The sequence below is a fragment of the Amborella trichopoda genome, chromosome 2 (genome assembly GCF_054954075.1).
Source record: "Amborella trichopoda isolate Santa Cruz 75 chromosome 2, AtrichopodaSantaCruz75HAP2 v2.0, whole genome shotgun sequence".
NCBI lineage: Eukaryota > Viridiplantae > Streptophyta > Magnoliopsida > Amborellales > Amborellaceae > Amborella > Amborella trichopoda.
In genome coordinates this window covers 26,146,619-26,172,123 of record NC_142337.1, presented here as the reverse complement: position 1 = coordinate 26,172,123, position 25,505 = coordinate 26,146,619, and the positions used below count along the sequence as shown (strand labels likewise).

The window sequence follows — 25,505 nt, the reverse complement described above, 5'->3', positions numbered from 1 at the left end:
CCATTTTTTAAATTTAAAATTTTATAATTAGATATAAAAATAGATTTTGAGATAATCCTAATAACATTTTACATCAAAATTATATACCATGATAAACTTTGAAAGGCACCATACCTCTACACCTACGAAAGCATCCATATGCCAACTCACCCCCTTTTCAAATATAGGGCAAGTTTTCTATGCTTCCCCTACAGCCTAAAACTTTTATACTTCCCCTTATCAACCGTCCAATTCTAAATGGAAGGCTAAGATTGCTCTACTCACATTATCACATCTCCACACTATTTTATTTTTAATTTTTTTTTCTATAAACCATTTTGACACCAACTTTTCGACATCCAATCCTCTATTAAACTCGCACTAACAAAAAATATAAAAAAAAATATTTCCAATATAATAAAATGACCAAAATACCCCATGAAAATTTCAAGAGGTATTTTGGTCATTATATTTTATTGAAAAATTGTTTTTAATATTTTTTATAGGTACACCCCAATTTATAGGTACACCCCAATTTATAGGTACACTCCAATTTATAAGTACACCCCAATTTATATAAAAAAACTAAAAATAAAATACTTTGAGACGTCGGAGCAAAAATCAAACGGTAAGTGGCTCTCTTGATCAAAATTGGATGGTTGGATGATAAGGGATGCATAGATCTTCTATGCTGTAAGGAAAATATAAAAACCTTTCCCTCAAATATATACTCTTTTCATATTCTAATGAACAATCACAAAAAAACAAAAATTTAAAAACACACCCTAAAAAGCATTTTTTTAACCCAAGTAATATAGACCATCCATTTTAGTATGCTTAAATTTAGGCCTTACAAATATCTTTTTCCTTTTTAAAATTTTTTGATAGCTTTATTAGCATTAATTTAACAATATTAAAAAAAAAAAAAATGATTTTGAACTCGTAAAAGGCTACATCTTGAAATTCTCCAAGTGGATGGCAAAAGTTCATTGTTGGAGGGAACTCCTTTTGAGATTTGACCCTATCTGGATGTAAATTAAATTTTATTTTACTTTTAATTGATTATTGGAACCAAGAGAGTCATACAAATGCCACAAACATGATTTTCTAGAAGAATAGTTTCATTATATGAAATTATCATGATCACATGAAATCAATCCCCTAATGTATATAGGAACGAATAGAAAAGTGGGAGAATTTTGTTGTAACTTCAAGGAACCATGTTATTATTCTTAACAAGATTATACATTTACGGCACAAATTACAGGCAGAAGCCCCGAAAATTAGCTCACCAAAAACAAAAACGAAACAAAGAATAAACCAAGTGCTGCAATCTATATCGCAAACCTAAGCTCCTGTTGCATCCTTTTGATAGGGGAACTGCCTTTTTTCATGTTAACCTGAAGAAAAGTAAAATAATTGTTTTACAGGACATCAATTTGAACCATATTCACAAGTAAACGTGGATTGGAAAGCATGCTAAGAATATATCCATATATATATCGAAGGCCAAGGCGAAGACCCTGTTGGGAAAAAGTTTTATCAAACGAGCAAATGCTGCAAGAGAAAAGTACTAGACAGGATAAGAAAGTGGATGTGTACTATGAGACCATCTATTTCTGGTCTAAGAAGGTCAAAATTGCCTTTATCCCTTACACTGAGAATTTGGACATAAAGAACAATCCACAGTTTGAGAAAAATGCTATTGAGCATTGTGCATAATCAATGACATACCTTTAGCCATATGATTTCACTAGGAATAATTGTGACCTCCTTATGTCAAAAGTAAATGGTCTCATCTTACACTTTCTCAATAAGAAAATCATGAAATAATGAACCTAAACTCAGCTTCTATTGAAACCAGTTAATTGTGAAAGCAAGCTGCCCATCACGAACTCTCAAATGGTTCCACAACGAAGGGGGGGGGGAGGAAAAGAAAAAATAAATAAATACTGTTATGACTCCACTCTCATCATCTTATCCCTGCACTTTACTTACCTAGGACGAGATTCTTTCCCCATCACAAAAAGGGCTAGGTCAGCTTCTTCGGGCTTTATGGGACAAATTTCACAGAGTTTTAACCTCCATATGCCTAACACTAATAAGGGACGATTCTCCTCGCAAATTATTATTACCAAGAGAAGAAAATCTTTTCAAAACAGAATGTCACAGTAATTGAATAGATCACGTTTAGAAGCAAAATGCTGAACAACAAAGAGAACCATATTTTAATAAACATAATACAGATTACCAAATAATAAGCATTTTTTACATTTTAATTCACATTATATACAGGAAGAAGGACTAATATTTAGGCAACACTTTTCTTTGTGCATTAATTGAGAGAGAGAGAGAGAGAGAGAGAGAGAGAGAGAGAGAGAGAGGGGCTCATAATACAACACATTTACCTCTTGCAATTGTGAATGGATTGAAATGAAGGCAAATGATAGTGGAATAAAGTGGATTCACCACATCAGAATTACCATAGATGTACAAAAAATACTCAAAAGAGATGGAGGCCCATACCTTCATTACAGTTGACTTAGATTTTATATTCATTCACATGCATCCATTTTGTTGCTGACCACTTATCCCCTTGAATCACAGGACAACCACCTGGTCAAAAAAATAAATTAATAAATATAAATAACAAGTCAGATAATAAATTTAATTGTTCAAGCCGACCCCAATTAGTTGGGAAAAGGCTTTGACGATGATGATGATAATAAATTTAATTGATCAAATACTTGTACAGCTTCGCCCCCAACAATGTCCACTAACAAAATAAATAAGCTAGTTGATATATAGAAAAAGTCTGACCATGCAAACTTTTGGGGTCCAGTTTTGCATCGGGACTCATGCTCCAAAAGAGTAAAGCATCGCCCATCCTTGGTCTGACAGAGATTCCAGATTTTGCACACTCAGATAGCTCATCCCACCATGGAACAGAGTTGTTGGTTACTTTAGATTGGGGAAAAACAGTCTCCCCACCCTTCTCCACATCAGAACTGTAGAATGCAATGTATAGGTGCATTTATGATTAGTCTAGATAAAAAGGCAGAGGTTAAACCAAAAGAAGATAAACACCAAATTGTCCCATACATACAGGTACATGAGAATGGTAGCTATCCGTTGACCACCATTCTTGGTGTTGAATTCATCAAGGAAGTAATCAAAATGAGGCTCATATTTCTGTCCAGGCTCATAGTGAAGAACTTGAAGCCCCTCTCCATGTTCTGTAACCAAAAATAGCATTAGTTTAATTTAATTTTGCATGTAAGAAAAAGTAAGGACTGCTTTAATTCTTAAAAAAAGCATGTATATCCAATAGAGATGCTTAGCTTAGTCTGGAATCATATACTAGAACAGCATTCCTTAACAACTGCTTTATTGTTCGCTATCAAATCCAAATTCTCCATATATTTGAAATTTTAAAAACTCAAAAATGAAAAGAAAGTCATGTAAACAAAAGAACCAATTGACATGTCAACATCTTTAGCCTATCCATACTAGCATTTCCACATCAAAGCATACAATTCTAGGTTATTCAAGAAAAGACAGGTCCCTTTAAATTAAATACACAAGGTTGAGCTCACACGTATTATGATTACTTTCCAGTTTCTCTCATTCATGAATATTAGTGTCCTTTCACGGGGCAAGGACTACGATCAACAACATGACGTTTGATCTAGATAGATATTGCAGACACGTACTGTTGTTAATTCTCCTTGTCCATGCAAAGACAAATTACATGGACTTCCGTATTTACTTACAACGCATGTTTGAAGGAAGAACAGTCATTGCATATGAATTAGACATCGAAGGTGGAAGCATAATCAAGAAAATAATCTACAGGACAATCTCTCCTAGTTTATTTCACATATGGATTCCAAAAAGGCCAGCCAATGTATAGATCTGTGCTCCTAAATTCTACTGATATGTTTGATCCCATCTTGTATGATTTGCCACTAGATACAATCACAAAGGCACCATTCCATTTCAATTTCCTAGCCAAATTGCAATTTGGATCTGTCTAGAAATTTCTCACCTGCAATTTGACCTCGAGCTGTTTGATTAGGAAATTTGAATTAATTCCCATTTGGTATTACAAAGGCACCATTCCATTTCAATTTCCTAGCCAAATTGCAATTTGGATCTGTATTGAAATTTCTCACCTGCAATTTGACCTCGAGCTGTTTGATTAGCAAATTTGAATTAATTCCCATTTGGAATTAAGCCCCCTATTTGAAATTTTTTGCAAAAACATTCAAAGTCGTTTCGCAAAAATCTCTTTTTCTCTCTCTCTCTCTCTCTCTCCAAAAAACAACCATCATCATTGCCACTACTATCACTCCACCACAACCTAGCCACCACCCACTCCACCATCACCACCATAATTGTCGAGTGCGGGTGCATTCCCGGCAGTGGGTGCTGGCTTGGGTCCACAGAACCATTGATTGCCGGAAGCTCATTATGGTTAGACTCATCATTTGTACGACCTATATCAAGGGGGCGCAATCCTTGTCACAGGGAAACGGGATTCTATGAGGAAGGAATCGCAATAGTAAGTTTTAAGGGATCATGAATGATGCATGGGTTCATAGCACCAATGGGCACAAACTTGAAACTGTGCATATAAATCAGTGCCAAATAGAGAAAATATCATCTGCACTGCATCATACACTTGAGAACCACAATTCAAACCCGCTGGGAACGAGGATCATAATATAGGGATCCACATTCCATCCAAGATCCCTACCTGGAATCACGGGATCAAGGTTCCAGAGCGGAGACCTACACAATTCCAGCAACTATGACCACCACTAAGCCATCACCGGCACCACTACCACTGCCCAGCCACCATGACCACCATCACCACAGCAACACCACCACAACCTACCCGCCACCAAAACCACAACCGCTCCACCACCACCACCACAGCATCCTGAATCCTCCTGCCCCACCACAAACACCACCACCACTTGCAATATAGCCCTACCACCATCACGCTATTGCTACCAGCACCACCATCACACCACATAATAACAATTTATAGCTCAACAGTAAGCAATCAAACACCCATAGAGAGCAAGTAGCAGTTGACCAAATTGCCATTTGGTCCATTACAAATTCAGAGAAAAACCTTTTGATAAAATTCAGCAATCAAAAGGTCCCAAAAGGATTATCTTTAAGTAGTGTAAATATATAATATAATGCATAAATAAGCAAACAAAGTTTTGTCAAGCAAAAATTAAAATATATAAAGGTGGAAAATACAATTTAAAAGTGGTCAATTTCCATGAAAGTAATTTAGAAACCAATTTGTTGTTCTAGAATTAATCATATCATTAACAACAAGTGGCCTCAATTTTGACTTTCTTTGACTTAAATAATACAAAAATGTTAAACACTTTTGAGCTCCTTCACTGAATTATGCTGAAGGTTCAAAAGACAAAACAAAAAACTAAGAGGTTCAGTTTCCAGACATGAGCATTCTGAGTGCCCCCAGTTATTGACTACAAATCCAGCAGATCATCAATACGTGATTTTCCATCCCAAACTACAGAAATGTTGTCGTTCACCAAAGAAATGAAAGAATTATACCCCTAAATATCATACAAGCAGACTATTTTTCATTGGAGATAACAAGCACCAAAACAAATAATGGAAATTCAAAAAATGTTGTGGTAAAAAGGGCCGTAACCCCTTGCTGGTCCCGCCTAAACAGGGTCCCGGGAGGGGTGGGCTGGTAACGGTCCAAACCTTTGGCTTATGCACAAAGTGGCCGCTCCCAAGACTCGAACCCGCGCTCTTGCACTGGCTACCCGAACCTTTTACTGTCACACCAAGTGACAGCCCCTTCATAAACTGTTGTGGTAATGTATCCAATAAATGCATTTCCTGCCATCAAATAGAGAAACCTCATGCATAAAGCAACATGCCTTAAGTGCATGCCAAAGAATTTAATGCATGGACTAGGAATACCAAGCTTGTTAAAGATCGTTTGGCCTTAGATTACTAACAACTTCAAATACCACACTACCACAGATCGATCTCCATCCCTGCCTCCCTCCCTCCCTCCATCCCTCTGAGAGCAAGCACCACACTGTGTTTTCATGGTGTCAGTCATATTGGACCCTGATCGTGGAGTCAACCAACTCAAATAGTATCACAAAGCTTTTTTCCAGTCAGAAGAGGAGAAGGATATGGCTTGCCATTGATGGGTATTACTCGCCCGTATTTATGAATGGAAACTGAACATGAATAATGCTTCAATACAGGAGGAGTATCTTATAGAACCAGAGGTTTCCATTGATTTCCCAGAAATGGATAATGAATTCATGGATCTAAAGAACAACTACAGATATATCCAAATTGTGGGCTCTGAGAAAAGCCCAAGGATTGGTAACATTTGGACTTGCACCCTGTAGTCCTTTCGCATTAAATATCTAGGTCGGTCGGTGTCCTCTTTCTTTAATATCAGTAATCTATTTTCTTTCTCATTCCTAGATAGGGCAAAATATAATAGGATAGGAAGGCTAAATTTTGAACCATAGTTGTTGGAAACGCCTGGGAACCCGAATAGTTTTAGGAACTGGAATCGCGGCTGGCTAGAAGATTCATGTTTAAGGAATCGTTGTTCATACAATAGGAATCGCTAGGAACGAGATTCCTAGTTTTTGAGAATCGTGTTTCGACAGAAATAGATCTAAGTTTCATCCACCTATGGAATCGAGATTCCATCCTCCTTGGAATCGGGATTCCCATCCCCCTGGAATCGACATTCCAGGAGTCAAGATTCTTTAATATGCGGAATCGAGTTTTCGACATCTATAGAATCAAGTTTCTGACATATGTGGAACATAGACATATTGTTGTTTTGAATCATTATTCTAACATATTTGGAATCAAGTTTTTCAAGTATATAAATCAGAGATCTATGCCAGTTTGAGATCGAGATTTACAATAATATGGACTATGGAATGCGTTTGACGACCTCTACCAGGAATCAAGATTTCTTTTTTATGGAGAGAGAAACCACAAGCACATCTTGAGCCTCATCAACTTTAGAACCTCTATTGGATAGCTTTTATTAGGTTTCCCGAATTTTAAAGTGACTGTGTTGACAATTGAACTTATGATCAATATATAATAAAGACAAGTCATTCCTAAATCGTGATTTTGACTTCATTATTATAAATACAAAATAGGATTATGTCTACGCCATGGTTTTTCTTTTAATTGTATGTGTTGTATTTACTAATTATATTTTAAATTTAAAGTAAAGGCCATCCAGGGTGGCACAAGTAAAATAATGAAACCCTGCAACCACTAGAAGGCATTCGAAGGAAGATTTCTACTCCAATTGACATGGAGTCAAGATTTAATCCTCGCTAGAATCGAGATTCGATATATGTGGGAACTTCTACCCACAATTAATGGGTTCAAGTTTTCAAAGATGTGTTGGACCGAGATTCTGAAATTAAGGAATCGAGTTTCCTTGCTTCCCATAAATGGTTTCTAAAGATGTGTTGAATCGAGATTCCGAAATTAAGGAATCAAGTTTCCTTGGTTTCGAGAAAAAGTTTCTAAAAGAGGTGTCGAATCGAGATTCCGAAATTAAGGAATCGAGTTTTTTTTGTTCCGAAAAACGATTTCCGTGGAGATTCCTTAACAGAAATGCAGAATCGGGTTTCAGAACTGGAAACGGGAGGTCAGTGGAGAGATTCCGATAACTATGTTTTGAACAACTTGGGGACAGCAATGCACAGGTAGGTCATATTCCGCTATGAGACAGAGAATTGAGAGTTCTTCAATTCCTATTTCTTGTTCCATATCATTGCTCATCCCAACTTTCACAAAGAAAATGCTCATTGTTAGATTTTCCATTGCTTTCTATGGACCATAATTACGCTCTCCTTAAGCCATTTAGCACTTCTTGTTCTCTTTCTAAAAGTAGTAGGAGGCAAGAGTAGAGAGAGAAAGCAGTATGAAGATCAAAGCAGATAGAGAAAACAGTATGAACCACTTTGGCCACGTGACGAGAGCGAAAGTAGATAGAGACAGACAGGGAGTTGTCTGATGTGTATTGCTTGCACCCTTTTTTTTCAATAAAATACAATCAAACATGGACACAAAAAGACATATCTGTATAATATACAATTCATATATATGTGAAGTACCCTAATTGCTTTATTCAAATTACTATAAATTTGAATATTTAGATTCTCTTTGTCAACTCTTAGTGAGCCAACACAAGTGTGCTCCATGCACTAGCCATCTTGAGGAAGTCAATCGTATCCTATGCTACTTAAACCCATATCCAGAAAAGGGGATAGTCATGCGTCATAATGCTTGCATTGATCGACATGGATATCCTGATGCAAATTGAACAAGATAACCTCTCCATCCTATATACTTCTTGAACATCTAAGATTAATTAAGTTCAATAAATACGGCATAACATCAAATGCCATGTGTGGTGGTGGTTGTAGGGTACATGTTCAATTCAAAAGGTAGGGATGACAAAGTCTAAATGAGTAAGAAAGTTGACGCCTCTTGGTCTTGGCATAAGGTAGGATGTTGTTGAGTTGAAAAGCAAATGTGTAATTCAATGAATGAGTAAGCTAAAGTCTTTGGCAGGCCATTTCTTTCTCTTTGACTTCGCGAGTGTACTGTGTACCACTGGCTATTGCACTTTTGTTGGAGGAAATCTTATTACATAGTAGTAAAAAACCAAAATATTATCTAGCCCACCCTAATGCGAAAGTAGAGTATCAAGTTACAACATCAACTTCATGAAAGCTAGTGTTGTTGAAGTACTTTATAAAGATATGACCTTTCCTCTTCAGGTATTGATCCCACCCTATTGTAATAATCAGGCTACCTCCACATGCAACCAACCCAGAATTCCGTAAGTGAACTAAACACAATGAAGTTGATTGTCACTACGTTTTAAAAAGGTAACTTCAAAGATTATCTCCATTCTTACATGAAAACCATTGAACAGCTCACAAACATTTTTACTGAAGGAGTTAGGTGGATAAGGTTACAAGAACTTATTAGCAAGTTAAGGATTCATGACATTCACACACCAACTTGAGGGGGACGACAGACAAATGTGACCCGTAAGTGCGTATTTGTCCTTTATGTATTCTTGCATTCCTTGCTTGTCTTATATGTTCAGGCCATATACAACTTAAGTAAAAAGTCCTAGAGCAGTTTTTGTAAATGCTACAGATATAAAATATATGAAATGGTGCTTAAACTGTAATTGTTCCATCCCTTTTTTCCTGTCTTGGTTTCTCTCCAACATTGTTGTGTGGGTCAGCACCATTTCAAGCCTTGTCCATCAAATTATCTAATATAACAGCAACTCACATGAAGAGATGTATACATCAAAGGTCCTACTCAACCTTACTATATCTCAAAAGCTTAAGATGCTATTTGTAACCATGAGTAGCCACACATGCATGACTTGATAAGGTTTAAATCTTTTTCTTTTTTCTTTTTCTTTTTTTTCTTTTTTTTTTTGGGATATGTAACTGGGTAAGATTGGAACTCTTAGCATTACTTTGTCGCTCCACCATCCTGACCTGGGTCAAGGGTCCCAGTCCTGATTTCAACAATGTTGTTTCATAGAGTGATCGATAATACCAAAATACAGTTGATAATTGATTAACTTTAACAAAAAGTGTGTGCAGCAGGACATGTTTCCACATTGTGGGGATATTTTTGGACCAAGTTTACCACTCCGCTAGAATGAGCCAGAGAAAGATAAAGGAACTAAGAAGATCGAAATCTGACAGAAAGTTTACATGCGTATTTTGTCTATTTCCAGCCTATCGCTTGGACACAACACTGTTAATTACACATTTTTTACAATGACAGTGATTAACCTTGATGTGGTGGAGAGTCTTAGAATAATCCAGTAAATCACTGGTTCACACATATTATAGCAAAAAGAGATTGCAACCCCCAGCCTTCTAGTGTTACAACTATGAAGACATGAAGCATGCTTATGAAAATGTATAACACCCAAGCAATTTAGAAGACTAGACTTTGGCTATCATCAGAATAAAAAGCAGACACTCAGAATAAGAAGCATTGACTCCTAGCAGTCAGGACCTAGAGTAGGGCAACCAGCTTCATAGAATACTGGCAAAGTGCTGCAGGATATCTGATAGATTCGAGGAAGCTAATGCAGTCAAAACAAAATCATAAAGACGTTCCACCAGCAAAGTTGCAATTGCAAAAGGTTCTGAAGGTGAAATGATAGAGATTGTTGAGCCTCCAACTGGATCCCACCATTAGGACTTCTCTCAAGACGAGATTGGGGCACAATTATATGTTTCATAAGCAGGAGGATACACCTGAAGGTGTATGTTAAAGGGCAAGTAGAGAACTCAATCGACAGACGTACAGTCCTTACATCAAATACTTGATTGTGACTAGAAGGTCTGGGGAGTAATGTGTGCTTGTACTAGGAGTATGTATGGTAGAAGGAACATGGGGAACAGGAACAATCTTTCTTGAATAAGCAATGTGCACTTAAATCGAATATAATGTTTGCATCTAAAGAGGTTTCTCAAACAACAGAACACAATTGCAAAGAGAATGGACCTTTAAGAGGTGCTGGGAGAAGAATGAAAATAGGGCTTGAGGTTTAAAGAAGGTCCGAAAATTGCTGGGGTCATGTCATGTTTAGACAGCTGCATCAATTCGGTGACATGTCAACCAATTAAACTTGTGTCAGATGAGGAGGGTCACGAAAGTTGCAGTCGCAAAAGGCCATGTTTGGAGTTGTGCCTCCTAAAGTGGGCTTGCACCAGATCACTGCAGCAAAAGGAAGTTGCATCAAACCAATGTAGCTATCTGGTGTCTCGTCATGCCCTAAGGACCACAACCGATGGCGGAGTTCGGGTATCACATTGGACTACCATAGTCAATGGATGGTGCACCCTTGTGGGGGCCTTGGAAATTGATGCAGCCCAGAATACTTCTCTCAAGTACCTAGACAAGAGAGATAAGATTAAAGTTTACAAGAGGAACGTCAGAAGAGCAAACTAGTCATTGAATATGTCCTTTTGTGTTTTTTATTTATTTCTTAAGTACTTTTATTTACTTAGGGGCATAATAGTCTCTTATATCGTTCTATTCACTTAAAGTCTTTTATAATGAATGACCATAATTAGATTAGATGGATGGCCAGTATTAAGTATTGTTTAGGGTTATTTTATATAAGACATGTACTCAAGCATAATAAAGGATCATGTTATTGACTTTATTCAAAACCCTAGAGCAGCCGGTGCTCATTCTTTTATCACTGATTTTTTAATATTTCTCTACTAGGTCTGTGCTAGGTTGGTATCAGAACCCAACGATCTGTACGGTACTGTAGCACTTGACGATAGTGTAGCACTACACAGATAGCACTGCAGCACTTTTCAGATGGTATTGTGGCGTCGAATATTTCGCCCTAGATCAACAACCATGCCTCCACATAAAAGAAGAAGAGGAAAAGTGACAGTCATAGAAGCCTTTGATGTTAGTTTATAAGAAGGGATTGCATATCTACAGAGATAGATTGAAACCCTAGCTCGGCATTTGACACAAATAGAGCCCCATCTCAGTAGGATGAGATCAAGGTAGATGAAGAATCTATAAATCCCTTCCATTGATCAAGCTTCAAGGAGAGAGGTAGTTGATCGTACTGATAGGGATAGTAGGAGTTGGGAAACCAGTCTCAAGGTTGAGATCCTGGAGTACTATGGAAGCTTATCTGAGGACAACCATGGAGAAACTTTGTGTTTTCATCAAATGGTTCTCATGATCAGTATATTGTGGACTGGGATTCACCACCAGTCTTTAACAAGTACCTAGATGAAGATTTGCGTGTTGAGCAAGAAGTGGGCGATCATAGCTTTAATGGTGATCCAATCCATAAAGAGAATCAAGAAGAAGATCCTACCATTAGACAGGATTTCGTGGATGTTCCTATTCTTGATGAAGAACATGGTGGATGTCAAGGAGTTGTTACTAAAATACTGAAAGTAGCTGATTTCTTAGGCCCCAGAGAAAATGGCGAGTAGAATGGTGTTGATGGAGGTAATGATGACCATGTTCTTTTTCTTGGAGTTTTACTTAAATATGGAGTATCATGCGACTTGCGCTCCAAGAGTTTGGTGATATTTTTCTATGATCTTTTTTTTAGTGATTTCTATATAAAAGGTGGCCATCAAATGGTTGCTTATGCTGATTCCTGATGTTGAAGCTCAGCTGCAACCATTTGTTTTGAGTGGAGAACCTCTATATCTAATCAATATGTGTGAATTGAAGGAAATCACGAAGATAATGCATCCTTACTCTTGAGCCGCTTCAAAATTCATGGCAAAGTATTCTCTGATAGTCAGATGTGTTCAGAACCAAGTGTGTTGTGCTTATGTACTAAAAGTATGGGAATTCCCAATGGCCTCAAAACATAGTTAATCCAACAGCTATGGGGAATGCAGTAAAATGGCACGCCTTGATCTCAAGTCTCGTCAAGGTAGGACCATTCAAATATTTTGAAGATCAATGACAATGCCTATCAGTTAAAGCTACAAAGACATATTTGGATTTCCAATGTTTTAATGTCAAGCATTGAATTTATCAGGTTGCTCTAAGTTGGCCATGTGGCCGAGAAAAAACCAGAAAATTTGGGAAAGTGATAGAAAATCAGAAAAAAAAAAAAAAAAAAATCATAAAACGTACATACGTATGGAATATTAAATTTATGAATATAAAAAGACAATAGAATGTATATAAAGTCAATTATATGAAGTTAACTTGAAAATAGAAAGCTACCAAAAATTTAGTGGCCAATCCTCCAACGTTTGTACTCGTAAAGAATTGATGCATCCAATCTTTGTCAAAGTGTCTTGAAACACCTTATATTGAAACACCCAAACCAGATTTGTGACTTGAATTTGGATCTAGTTGATCTGAGCTCTTGAAATTTTTGTGCAAATAGTAAATCTAAAATAAAATTCTTGTAAATCCTAGACTTCTAGTGCTTTTTGGTAAAAAACCATACTTCAATTCAATCAAGACCCCAAAAATAGGCGTAGGGAACAGTTTTAATGGTGATCGATTGACCACCAATTTCAACCACATAGGAACAACGTTTTGAATTTAGTCAAAACCGAAGAGGACATTTTCAAACTCTCAAATCCGCAGAACATAATTTCTTTTCTGTCAAAATTGATCTACTCAATGAAGATCATGCAAATGAGTATACTCACAAAAGTTGGGTATGATCAAGCCATAGATGCGGGGAGCTTGGTTGGCGGTGACAATACCCCATCGAAATCTCACTTCTACGATCCCGGAGCTAGAGCCTGAGCGGAGGTCACTCCTCCAATCGAGGGAGCTCGATCCCTATCTTGTAAAGATCTCAATCCTTGACTACATGGGATCTTGATTGCTTTGAAATGGGATCTAGAACCACTAAATATAGAAAGCAATTAAGGTTTAAAGGGATCTCAGTCCTAGGGAAAGTTCTTGTAAATCCTAGACTTCTAGTGCTTTTTGGTAAAAAACCATACTTCAATTCAATCAAGACCCCAAAAATAGGCGTAGGGAACAGTTTTAATGGCGATCGATTGACCACCAATTTCAACCACATAGGAACAACGTTTTGAATTTAGTCAAAACCGAAGAGGACATTTTCAAACTCTCAAATCCGCAGAACATAATTTCTTTTCTGTCAAAATTGATCTACTCAATGAAGATCATGCAAATGAGTATACTCACAAAAGTTGGGTATGATCAAGCCATAGATGCGGGGAGCTTGGTTGGCGGTGACAATACCCCATCGGAATCTCACTTCTACGATCCCGGAGCTAGAGCCTGAGCGGAGGTCACTCCTCCAATCGAGGGAGCTCGATCCCTATCTTGTAAAGATCTCAATCCTTGACTAAATGGGATCTTGATTGCTTTGAAATGGGATCTAGAACCACTAAATATAGAAAGCAATTAAGGTTTAAAGGGATCTCAGTCCTAGGGAAAGTGTCGAAAGTTCTTTAACGTTGAACCCTATGTCTTTGTTTTTGTGCACTGTTCTGTTTTTCATCAATTTTCTAGCTAACTACTACCTGTGAACAAATCTTTGTTTTTCCTTTCCATGCTCGTGGTTTGCAAAAGTGGTTGAAAATTGGCGAGCGAACTCGAAATCAACCGAATTAGCTCAGACCTGGGGAGGCTCACCAGTTTTTTATAGTACCAAAGAGGGGAACTATCAAGTTGCCCAGAACCGAGCAGTTCTCACTATGACGAATCGCCCTATCATGTCCAGTTAGGGACTAGGGTGATTCATAAGTTTGGTTCTCATTATGACTCGCCAATCTTATTTTTCTCAATGTTTTATGGGACTTTCAGGATATAGACTTCTCATTTTACATGTAGATAATGCTAAGAAGTAAAATATAAATTTTGCAATTTTTTAAAGGGATTGCCTACAAAGAGACCTTTCATCTTTTGTACACAGATGTCACAATCATTCTCACTCATTAGATGTCAAATTGGATGGCTTGGAGTAAGTCACAAAGCCCGAGAATTAGTTTTTTTGGAACTTAGTGTCTATTCAATGAGACTCTTACAACCACCCATTTTGAAATTTAAGGGACAAGAATGATTATGACCTCCATGAACAAAAGATATATGGTCTCTTTGTAGACAATCCCTTTTTTAAATCACTTTAAAAAATAATATATATAGATATACATGGGTGTGCGCGTGTGTTTAGTGTTCCCAAGCAAGCCAATATACATATAGTGCATATATTAAGCCGTTCCCAGGCACTCCCAAGGTAGGAGCTTCAGACATGGGTCGATGCTAGGCTGTTGCTCCAGCACCTGCTCCCACTCCCAACAACTATGGAGTAGAAGCTTGAATAAAAAGAAGTGAAGGAAATGGGGATTGGACTTCCTCCCCCTCTATATGTCTGAAATTTTATTGAACTCTGCGAGTTTTGACAGACTCGTCGAGTCTATCAAGAACATGCCGAGTTGCTACAGTACTAAGGTGAGTTACTACATTAAATCATCCAAATACTTTAGCAATTCAATTCCCTTCACCTCGAGACCTGTTGGGGAGATTCCATGTGGCTAGCCCAAGTCCCATTTCCAACATGTTTGAATTGCTTCATAATTACCAAGAAGAACTAGAATAAGAGGAAAATATCGAAAGATCATACCATAGTTGTTGGAAACGCCTGGGAACCCGAATCGTTTTATGACCCAAAATCGCAGAATCGCGACCGGTTAGAAAATTCCTATCTTAAGAATCGTTGCCCGTACAATAGGAATCACTAGGAAAGAGATTCCTAGTTTTTGAGAATCGTGTTTCGACCAAAATAGAACCAAGTTTCATCCACATGGAATCGAGATTCCGTCCTCCTTGGAATCAAGATTCCCATTCACCTGAAATCGACACTCCAGGAGTCAAGATTCATTAATATGCGGAATCCAGTTTCCGACATCTATGGAATCGAGTTTCTGATATATATGGAATAAAGATATGTTGTTTCGAATCGTGATTATAACATATTTGGAATCAAGTTTCTGAAGTATATGGATAAGAGATCCATGCTACTTTGAGATTGAGATTTACAATAATATGGACTATGGAATGCATTTGACGACCCCTACCAAGAATCGAGATTTCATTTTTATGGAGAAGGAAGCTACAAGCATTTCTTGAGCCTCATCAATTTTAGATTCTATATTGGATGTCTCTTATTAGAAGGTTTCCCAAATTTTAAAGTAATTGTGTTAACTATTGAACTTACAGTCATTATGTACAAAAGACAAGCATTTCTAAATTGTGATTTTGACTTCATTATTATAAAGACAAAATAGGATTATGTCTACGCCATGGTTTTACTTTTAATTGTATGTGATGTATTTACCAATTATATTTTAAGTTTAAAATAAAGACCATCCAGGGTGGACTGAGTAAAATAATGAAACTCTACAACCACTAGAAGCATTCGTAGGAAGATTTCTACTCCAATTGACGTGGAATCAAGATTTAATCCTTGTTGGAAACCATATTCGATACATTTGGGAACGTCTATCCACAATTAATGGGTTCAAGTTTCTAAAGATGTGTTGGATCGAGATTCAAAAATTAAGGAATTGAGTTTCCTTGGTTCCAATAAATGGTTTCTAAAGATGTGCTGAATCGAGATTCCGAAATTAAAGAATCAAGTTTTCTTGGTTCCAAAAAATGGTTTCTAAAAATGTGTCGAATCGAGATTTCCGAAATTAAGGAATCGAGATTCCTTGGTTCCAAAAAACTGTTTCCGTAGAGATCTGTAACAAAAACGCAGAATCGGGTTTTGGAACCAGAAACACGAGGTCTGTGGAGAGATTTCAGTAACTATGGATCATACCACTAATATAGTGGCTCAAATTTTACATGAAATTCAACATCCACATGTTGTTTCTACCTTGCAACAAAGTTAAGCTACCAAGATAGAGATTCTTGCAAAAGCATAACAGATTTAAATCGCTTCAAACTTATCAACATGACCTAAAATGTGACAAAAATTTTACAAGCTTATATCACAGCAATTTCTGAAGGTGGGACACCTATCCACAAACCAGTGGAACAGAATCATATTTCCATTCATGCTTCAACTATAGACCAGAGTATTTACATTACAAGCTCCTAATAGATGAGTCATTTCATATTGTTCAAAGTTAACTCTAGCCTGTTTCTTGTGTTTTTGACACCTTGAACCATGCTAATATTACAACTCAAAAAAATATATATTACAACTCATAGAGGATATACCATATGTTAAATTTTGAAATAGATGATTCACAACCAGCATTTAGGTAAGTTCATGTTTTTTTATTACAAGGGTACGACTAATTTTTTAGGAATGGGCTCAAGGCTAGGTGGTCAGTGTTTGGGGGGGCACCACAACATGACGTCTTGACTTCCATTCTTAACACAAGTGGGGGACCCAATCCCCTCTAAACTACCCCGAAAACAAAAAAAGAAACAAAACCATTTTTGTTTATTACAAGAAAGTTCACAACAGCAAATGGACAATAAGTCATTTGACATTAATACCTGAGGTACACGAACTTTCAAGGGCATCCCCAGTGTATGTAGAACATGAAGCATCATCCGAGCATTTTCATAAAATTAGAGAAGCAACTTCTCGTCAAACGTTGGTTTTTTAATATCTACATATCTAGCCTTTTGGATTTTGTAAGCATGGCAATTAACAGCTAGAGCTGATCAGGGGCAGGCTTCCATCTAATACGCATTTGGTAAATAAAAGACTGTCTTCTATTTTATTTTTATATGTTTTTCTTTTGAATGTGCTAACTTGTATTAAGGAAGGCAAGTGAGGTACAAAAATTGCTACTCACTGAGTGGAGATGCTATACAAGAACCCCACAAAAGGGCTAAGTAAGACAAAAACACATGCATATTAAAAGAGTAAGCCAGATCAAAAAGGCTAAACATGCATTGTTATCATATACATCAAGGTCAAAAAAGCTATGCATTATTACATGCATCGTCATCATATACATTGAAAAGCAACCAAAACCAGGAGCTCAAAAAGGTGCCAAAATAGTTCCTAGTGGATCTTCACGGGACGCTCCTTCTTTGGCGAGTTTATCGGCATCTGCATTGGCCTCTCACCAAGTATACCTCCATAAGATGCGAGTATGCTTGCAGAGGTAGAAGATTTCATCAAAGATGTGATCGAGTCTCCAAGGGCAACTTAAGTTTCCTGAGGCCCAGGTTATGACATTTTTGGAGTCCCCATCTATGATGAAAACTGGACTCCAGAAAGGATCAAAATTATTGACGCCTTCGAGGAGGGCTAGGGCCTCTGCAGCAATGGAATCAGCATGGCCCACAAACTTGGAAAAGGAAAAGATGGTGCCTCTGGCATGGTCGCAAAAGATGCCACCTATCCTAGCTGGGCCCGGGTTGCCTAAGGAGTAGCCGTTGAAGTTCAATTTCATTTGGCCGTGGTGGGGGGGTGCCAAAGTGAGGCGCGAGCGATGCGGATGGATCTTAGGTGCAGCATGGCCAAACAATTTTGGTGAAAGTCCGTGTGAGAGGATTGGAAGTATTTTTGGTTAGTTGCACAAAAGATGACCATCTCTTTGATCTGGTCCTTTCAAGGAGTTCAAAGTGGCCTTCTCTCGAAAAATCCGGTTGTTCCTTTCGGTCCAAATCATCCGCAAGGTGGCTGCCACAAAAGCCTGCAATAATATTCTGCCCAAGGTCAACCAGAGGGGTGATTGTAATATAATGAAGAGGTGTGGTACTGATATTGGGGTTTACCTAAGACCAGTTAAAGAGTTGTAGTAGTTACCCCCAAAGAATCCTTGCCACATTGCAATGGATGAAAAGATGACTATTGGTTTCTTCTTCCTCTGTGCACATAGAACATTTGTTTGCATTAGCAGCTCCCCCTTTTGAAGTTGGTCCACTGTCAAAGCTCCTTCATGCAAATTAATCTAGTTGAAGACTTGGATTTTAGGGGGAATAAAAGAAAGCCAAGTGCTCCTCATGATTGAGGGAGGTGAGGCCAGGAAGGTGGGTAGCATTGGGAGCTTGTAGTAGAACGATGAGACGGAAAAGATCCCCAAGGGATAAGGGAATCAAATGATCTTGACCTAACCTTGCAAGGGGATGAAGGCTAGTCGTCTTCAAGGGATTTCCTGAAGTTAGGGATCCATGACCTTGTGGAGCCTAAAGACAGGTAGTGTTAAGCAACTAAGGCCTAGCTGTTTTGGGCAAGGAGGAAATGATTTGGGAATCTCTCCTAGAGAGTAGTGTTGCCTATCCAAGGTTTGACTGGAATTTAACCTTATTTCCATCCCACAGCCAGACCTTGATGTTGGCTTTAAATAGACTATAGCTTTGGAGTTTAGATATCCAAGATCCAGGGGATCGTCATTCGGCCTACAGATTGGTATTCAGCAAAGAGAAATCAAGGCGATATTTGTGCCAAAAGACCTCACACCATAAGTGGTTATCTTCGGTGGCCAACCACAACCACAACCACCACCACCGATGGCCAAGTTGTTTGTTTTGAGGCTTCGTATGCCTAGCCCTCCAAGGTGTTTGGGTAAAGTGACTCGGTCCCAGGATATGAGATGAAACATTTTGCCATCCCCTTCTCCCGACCACAGGAAGTTGCGCATCATCTTCTCAAGACGGTTTGCAACTGCAAAGGGCATGTGGAATAGCGACATGAAAATGGGGACATTGGAGAGAGTTGCCTTGGTGAGGGTAATTCTACCTGCTGAGGAAAGGAAATAACCCTTCCAACCAACAAGCTTTTTGTCAAACTTGTCTATCATGTGTGCCGATTGTAGTTGTCTTAGCTTACCTATACATAAGAGCAGGCCTAGATAAGTGGAGGATAGAGAGTCAACCTCGCACCCCAAGTGGTAGATGAGGCTGGTGATAGTGTGAATGTTGAAAGACACTCCGAACATCTTACATTTGGCCATATTCACCCTAAAGCCTGTGGCCAATTCGAAAGACTTGAGGAACAAGAGGAGGGAGTCCACATGTTAGTCAGTCGCACTGCAGAAAGGGAGGCTATTGTCGGCATATTGCAGATATGAAATTACCAAAGCCTGGTTCCCAATCTTGAAGCCTTCCAGCGTACCATGTTAGAACAACCTATGGATCTGCTGAAATCTTTGCCAACAATTGCAAAAAAGAAAGGGGACAGGGGATCTTCCTATCTCAAACCCCTGGAGGAGGAGAAGAAACCTTTTCGCGATCCGTTAATCAAGACCAAAGAAAGGATTAATACAACAATTGCGAAAAGGAAAGGGGACAAGGGATCTTCCTGTCTCAAACCCCTAGTGGAGGAGAAGAAACTTTTCACAATCCGTTAATCAAGACTAAAAAAAAGGGATTATGAATCCAACCATGAATCTAAGGCTCTCCATAAGTCTCTGAATCCCATCATGAGCATGATTTCATCTAGAATTGCCTAGTCCACCTAATCGTATGCCTTCTCCCAATCTACCTTGAGTACTACGTCCAGCACCTTAGAAAGGTGTCTAGAGTAGATACATTCATGGGCCACTAGGGCTCCATCAAGAATCTAGCGATCCTTGACGAAAGCTCCCTGTTGTGGAGAGATGACCAAGCTGAGGACTTATTTGAGTCAGGAAGAGAGAACCTTGCAGAGAATTTGTATGAGCTATTGATTAATTTATGGGCTTGAAGTCTTTGAGTTCTTCGGCTCCTTCCACTTTGGAGAAAAGGGCAATGAAAGTTCCATTCATGGCTTTGTGAATGACCCCTCTGGTGTGGAACTCTTCGAACACTGAAAGCAATTCACGATGGAAGGAGTCCCAGAACCAGAAGGTTTTGAACAGAGCCACCAGGTAGCTGTTGGGACTAGGGGTGTAATCCTTCCCCAAGTCTTTGATAGCCATGAGGATCTCTTCTTCAGAAAAGGGGTGTTCCAGCCACTCTGCCTTATTTGGGGGAATGAAAAGGAAATACAAATCAGCCATAGCCGGTTTGGGCCCTAAGGGGGCCACGAACAGGCCTTTGAAGAAATCAATGATTTCTTTTTCCACAAGAGGGGGTTGGTCTATGATAGCCTCTCCGACTTTGATTTGAGTGATGATCAATACTTCATGCCTAATCATACTGCTAAGAAATATATACTTGCAGATATTCAAACTATGGATCTCCTCCATATTGTGTAGTAAATCATTCCCGATATTTAACATGTATTAATCTCCTTTCAGAGAAACCCATGCACATGAATGCAGAAATATGCATACACATGTACTTGTGCTTACGCATGTGAGAATATACTAAATGGACCCAAAAATGCACACAGAGATAAATGTACACGTGAATGCAAACAAATGGGTGAGATGTATACATGCAAACAGCATTGCATCGGAATTTATGTAAAGAAACAGAATAGAACAGAACAGAAGTCAGTAAACAGACTTGCATAACATGTTTCAACATTATTGATCTCATTCTATTTTACTTATATCCAGTTTTGTAATGGATGAGCCAGGTAATGAATCATTTAATAAACATGATAAGAAAATAAACATCCATATAAGCACCATCAACATAAATTATCCATTAGCTGAATATTGTAAAACAAATTGCAAAGCCAATATTCTGGGGTAGTACCTATCGGTATGAAAGTGAAGTCTGCGATCCTTTTCTCAATGTTTCTAATAATCTTATCCTGGCCCCTCCTTAGAAACATGCCAGAACTGGTCCGTACCCTGAAAAGCATTAAATGGCCCTCTAATGAGCTAAATTGGATCAAAACACAATGTAGCATTCAGCTAAAACTATATTATTGCTTATTAATGGGGAGGAATTGGACTCCATCTCATAGATGGCTTTAAAAGACATTGAACCATCTCAGAAAAAAAGTATACAGGACTAAGATATACAAACCTCAAAAGCATGAAAGAAAGAAGGAGAATGTATATAAAACCTGCTGTCTTTGCTCCGACCAGTTCCGCTATCAACAACTGTTGACTTCCTCATGTGTGGCTTCGAAAGACTGATCAAGTACTCACACTCTTCCTTTGACTGCAAAGTACAGGACTTTCCAATTAAAAAAACACTGTTATAACTGAATAACCCAAAGAACTTGGACTAGACCTTAACAAGAGAAACTGATGTTCATATGTCATATCGTAGAGGATGGAAGAAGAATTTCCAGAGGCAGGGACAAGGCAAAAAACAATGACCAAGAAGTCAGCCTCAGAGAGTGACACGATTAAAGAAAAAATAAAGAATGTGAAATTTAGCAAATATTGGAGAAGCATTTGAGAAGCCAATAAACCATGACAAGCAAAGCATTTACCGAACCTGAAATTGGATGCGCATTTTTTAATCTATGAAATGAAGAAAGATTATAATGCCAAATAAATGTGAAACCCAAGATGAGGTATGTATAGATATATGGCATACGCACCAGAAAATTGTGATAAATGAATGCTCTGGGTGCCCATGACAATACTTCCACCCATTGCTTGGGACCATCTACCCCATCACTCCTATAAACGAACCCATCAAAGATCCATAAGATAAGCTAATTCTTCATCACCACTACCAATTTTCACTTTTCAGAACAGCAACCCTAAAGTACGCAAATGTCATTGCAGATATAATCAAACAATCGAGCGATCAGAGAGTCAAGAAGATAAGAAGCTAAAAGTCCTACGATAATGCACAAATGACAAGCAACTTTCCTCATCAGCATACATCTTTGGGAGGAAAATGCTCATGGGGAACCCCCGGTGAAACTAAATATTATCAATTTAAGGGAAACAAGCGAAGCTCAAATTTATGGAAAAGGAATAAACATACAAAGAAAGCTAAGATACAAAAGAAACGAAGTTTTTTCTGTGGCCTTTTCCAACCTTTCCTAGTCAAACTGAAAATTTTTCATTACAGAAGCAGCAAAATTGACCAAATCTAGCAATCATTTCTGAAAGGGGATAAAGCTAAATCACCCAACATGAAACAGAAAACCAGAATTCTCGAAAAATGAAGGGAACAGAATCCACGAAAAAGTGAATAGAAAATCACTGAGCAAACAAAATAAAAGAACGTTAAATTGCTGGGGGAAAAAATGTGCTTCCTTTGCTCACTTTTGGTTATCGGTGGGGAAGTTGAGGCTCTCATGAATAGAAACGGCACGGAATTCACTGTTCCTAAAAGCATCAGGGGTGGTTTTGGAATTGATGGGAAGAGAAAGAATGCCTAGAGCAAGAAGGATAAGCAGAACAACAGAGAGCATGAGAAGTATGGCCAGAACAAGAGCACAGGTCGATGTCCTCCCAACCATGCTCCTTGACCTCCTCCCACCCATAATCGCCATTATTGATCACACCTCAAATGAAGGCTCCTGTTTCTTACTGACGAAAGAAGAAAGGACAGTTTTCAGGTGTTTTCTCCAACTCTAGAGAGGGGGAGAGAGAGAGGAGATGATCTGGTCAATGCAGAGAAGGAAGGAAGTGTTCATGAAGAAATAGGCAGCGGAAACTGTAGGAAATTGAAGAATCAATGCGACTGTTCTTTTAATGGTGGTGGGTTTTATTATGCAATATTTTGACACCCTTGATAAAAATTTCACGGCTAAACATAAGTGTAGTACTAAAAGTAAATGGTCTCATTGTATTAAATACCTTATTGAAAATGGTTAAAGGAAAATTGGGTAATAAATTCTTTTTGGGTAAAGGAGAAGCTCCGAACCTGATTTTCATTAATAATAAAAAAAATTTTAACTTATAATTTTATAGCCTTATAATAGATAAATTGTACCACATCATAAAATAATATAAAAGAAAAAAATTTTGGCGGTCTAGATCACCAAACAATAGCATCAGAGAAAGCGATGGCTTTCGTTGTAAATAAAGCAGCCACAGTGTAGCCTCACCATAAATGTAGGTAAGGGACCAAGCATAATCACAGAGTTTATATTGGCAGGTAGCAGGAACAACATTTAGCGCATATGGAGCTTTGCATCGATCATAGAGAACATTTGAGCTGGTTGGCCAAGTTAATGCCAGCTTGTAACACTAGAAACTCTACATAATTATTTGATGTTATAGAACAAGGGGATTGCCAAATACTATGATAAAAGATCCATCATCACTTCTAATTATGCCTTCACTACCTGCCAACCTTGGATTTTGAAGTGAAGCACCATCAATATTCAATTTGAAATGATTAGGTCTAAGAAAAGACCATGTGTTAAATGTTATAGCAATAAGAAATTAATTTCCTATCTTGTGGATTACAAAATATTGAGTTTTCTATTTAAGTTATGTATTTTGTGAGATTACAATTGTAGCAAGATTTATTTTTAAAAAAGACAATAATTATAACGCTATAAATATCTGATACACCAGAGTATCTTTATGAATGATATACTGGTTTACCCTCGATAGATGTAGGCATCATTGTTAAACCACGTATATGTTTTGTTGATCTTCCTCTCGTTCATGTTTCTCTTATTGTAAATTCTACATGGTATCAGAGTAGATCAATTTATTGCTGATCGAATTTATTCCTTTTGAATCTCATATCTCATCTTTGTTACATCTCTTTACACATTGCTTTGCGCTGCCATCATGATTAAGTGTTCACGTGCTCGGTTTCAGGGATTTATAGTTGCTATTCAAACATATGGTGGCATGCTAGCTACGTTGATTTTTTTTTTATTTGCAAGTGCAAAACGTTGTTCTCTCCATGAAAGTTTTTTTTTGGTTTGCAAGTGCAAAGTCCCATTGCAAATTTTTTGCAAGTGCAAAGTCCCATTGCAAATTTTTTGCAAGTGCAAAGTCCCGTTGCAAGTTTTTTGCAAGTGCAAAACGTTGTTCTTTTTTGAAGTTTTCGGTTTGCAAGTCGGTTTTGTAAATTGATTTGGAATGCAAATTATTGGCTCTTGGTTTGCTATTGTGTTGGATCTTTTTCTCTCATAATCCATATTTGCAAGATTTGGTTGGAAAGAAAGTAACATGTTATTGTGATTGTTATCAAGCTATTCAATACATATTGGTGATTTCTATAGAGATAAACAATAGATCTCATTGGGGACTTCATTTCTTTTTGATTGCGACATCTTCTAAACTTGAACATATAACAACGAAAAAAACCATGAATCTTGATTTTAAAACCTCTGAAAAAAGTATTGAGAAATCTTTTCTAATTCCTAATAATGAGGTATATGAAACAAAAAGCCATCAAAATAGTGATGAGGTAAGTACCCCAATAATTATTGTGAACGTGGAAGGGGTCGTAGTAATAAAGGGTGTCTTAGTTATGATCATAGCAACAATCTAACACATGAAAATGTGTTGGGTAGTATACTCACACTTAAGGCCCATTAATAAGATGACATCCGACAGATCTATCGCTTAGACCGCAGCCGCTCAAACCCATCATTGTAATTGTGATTATTATCAGTAACCAAATAACCACATTGGTTCTTCCTCCTCACAGGATCATTCTTCTCCATTCCTTGACACATGTAACCCTTATGCTTCCATGTCTTCTTGTGATATTTTACCTTGGATAATAGACTCAGGGGCCATAGATTATATATCTGGTAACTTATAGTTTTTATCCAACCTAAAAAATAGTAAAAATATGAATCTTGTGTCTATTGCTAATGATTCATTGATTCATGTTCATGGTGTTGGTCAGACTAAGTTCTTCTCTAAGTCTCATAACTCTGTCTCTTTATGAAATCATTTTCCGCTAACTTGATATCTGTTAATAGTACTCAGAGCATGTATTGCAATATTATTTTGGAAAATTGTTTCATGTAGGTTGGAGCACATGACTACATATGCGGTCCAAAAAGTGTAAAGCATCGATCTTAAAGGTGGATGCAAGTACGTGTTTCATCTAAAAACAATGGAAACAAACAGTCTAAATGTTTTCTTATTAGATTTTTTATTTTTTATTTTTAAAATTTA

General features: G+C 37.7%; 1 protein-coding gene across 1 annotated transcript; it reads right to left on the bottom strand.

Moving 5' to 3' along the window:
* Positions 1–1,082: 1,082 nt before the first annotated feature.
* Positions 1,083–23,181, bottom strand: LOC18427910 (putative prolyl 4-hydroxylase 3). Its single transcript, XM_006836903.4, has 8 exons — positions 22,671–23,181; positions 21,992–22,073; positions 21,506–21,603; positions 21,190–21,287; positions 3,086–3,215; positions 2,800–2,987; positions 2,506–2,595; positions 1,083–1,379 (listed from the first exon to the last, which is right to left on the bottom strand). Exons 1-7 carry the CDS (start codon positions 22,898–22,900, stop codon positions 2,522–2,524), a joined length of 900 nt encoding a protein of 299 aa, XP_006836966.2. The 5' UTR covers positions 22,901–23,181; the 3' UTR covers positions 1,083–1,379; positions 2,506–2,521.
* Between the last annotated feature and the right edge of the window lie 2,324 nt (positions 23,182–25,505).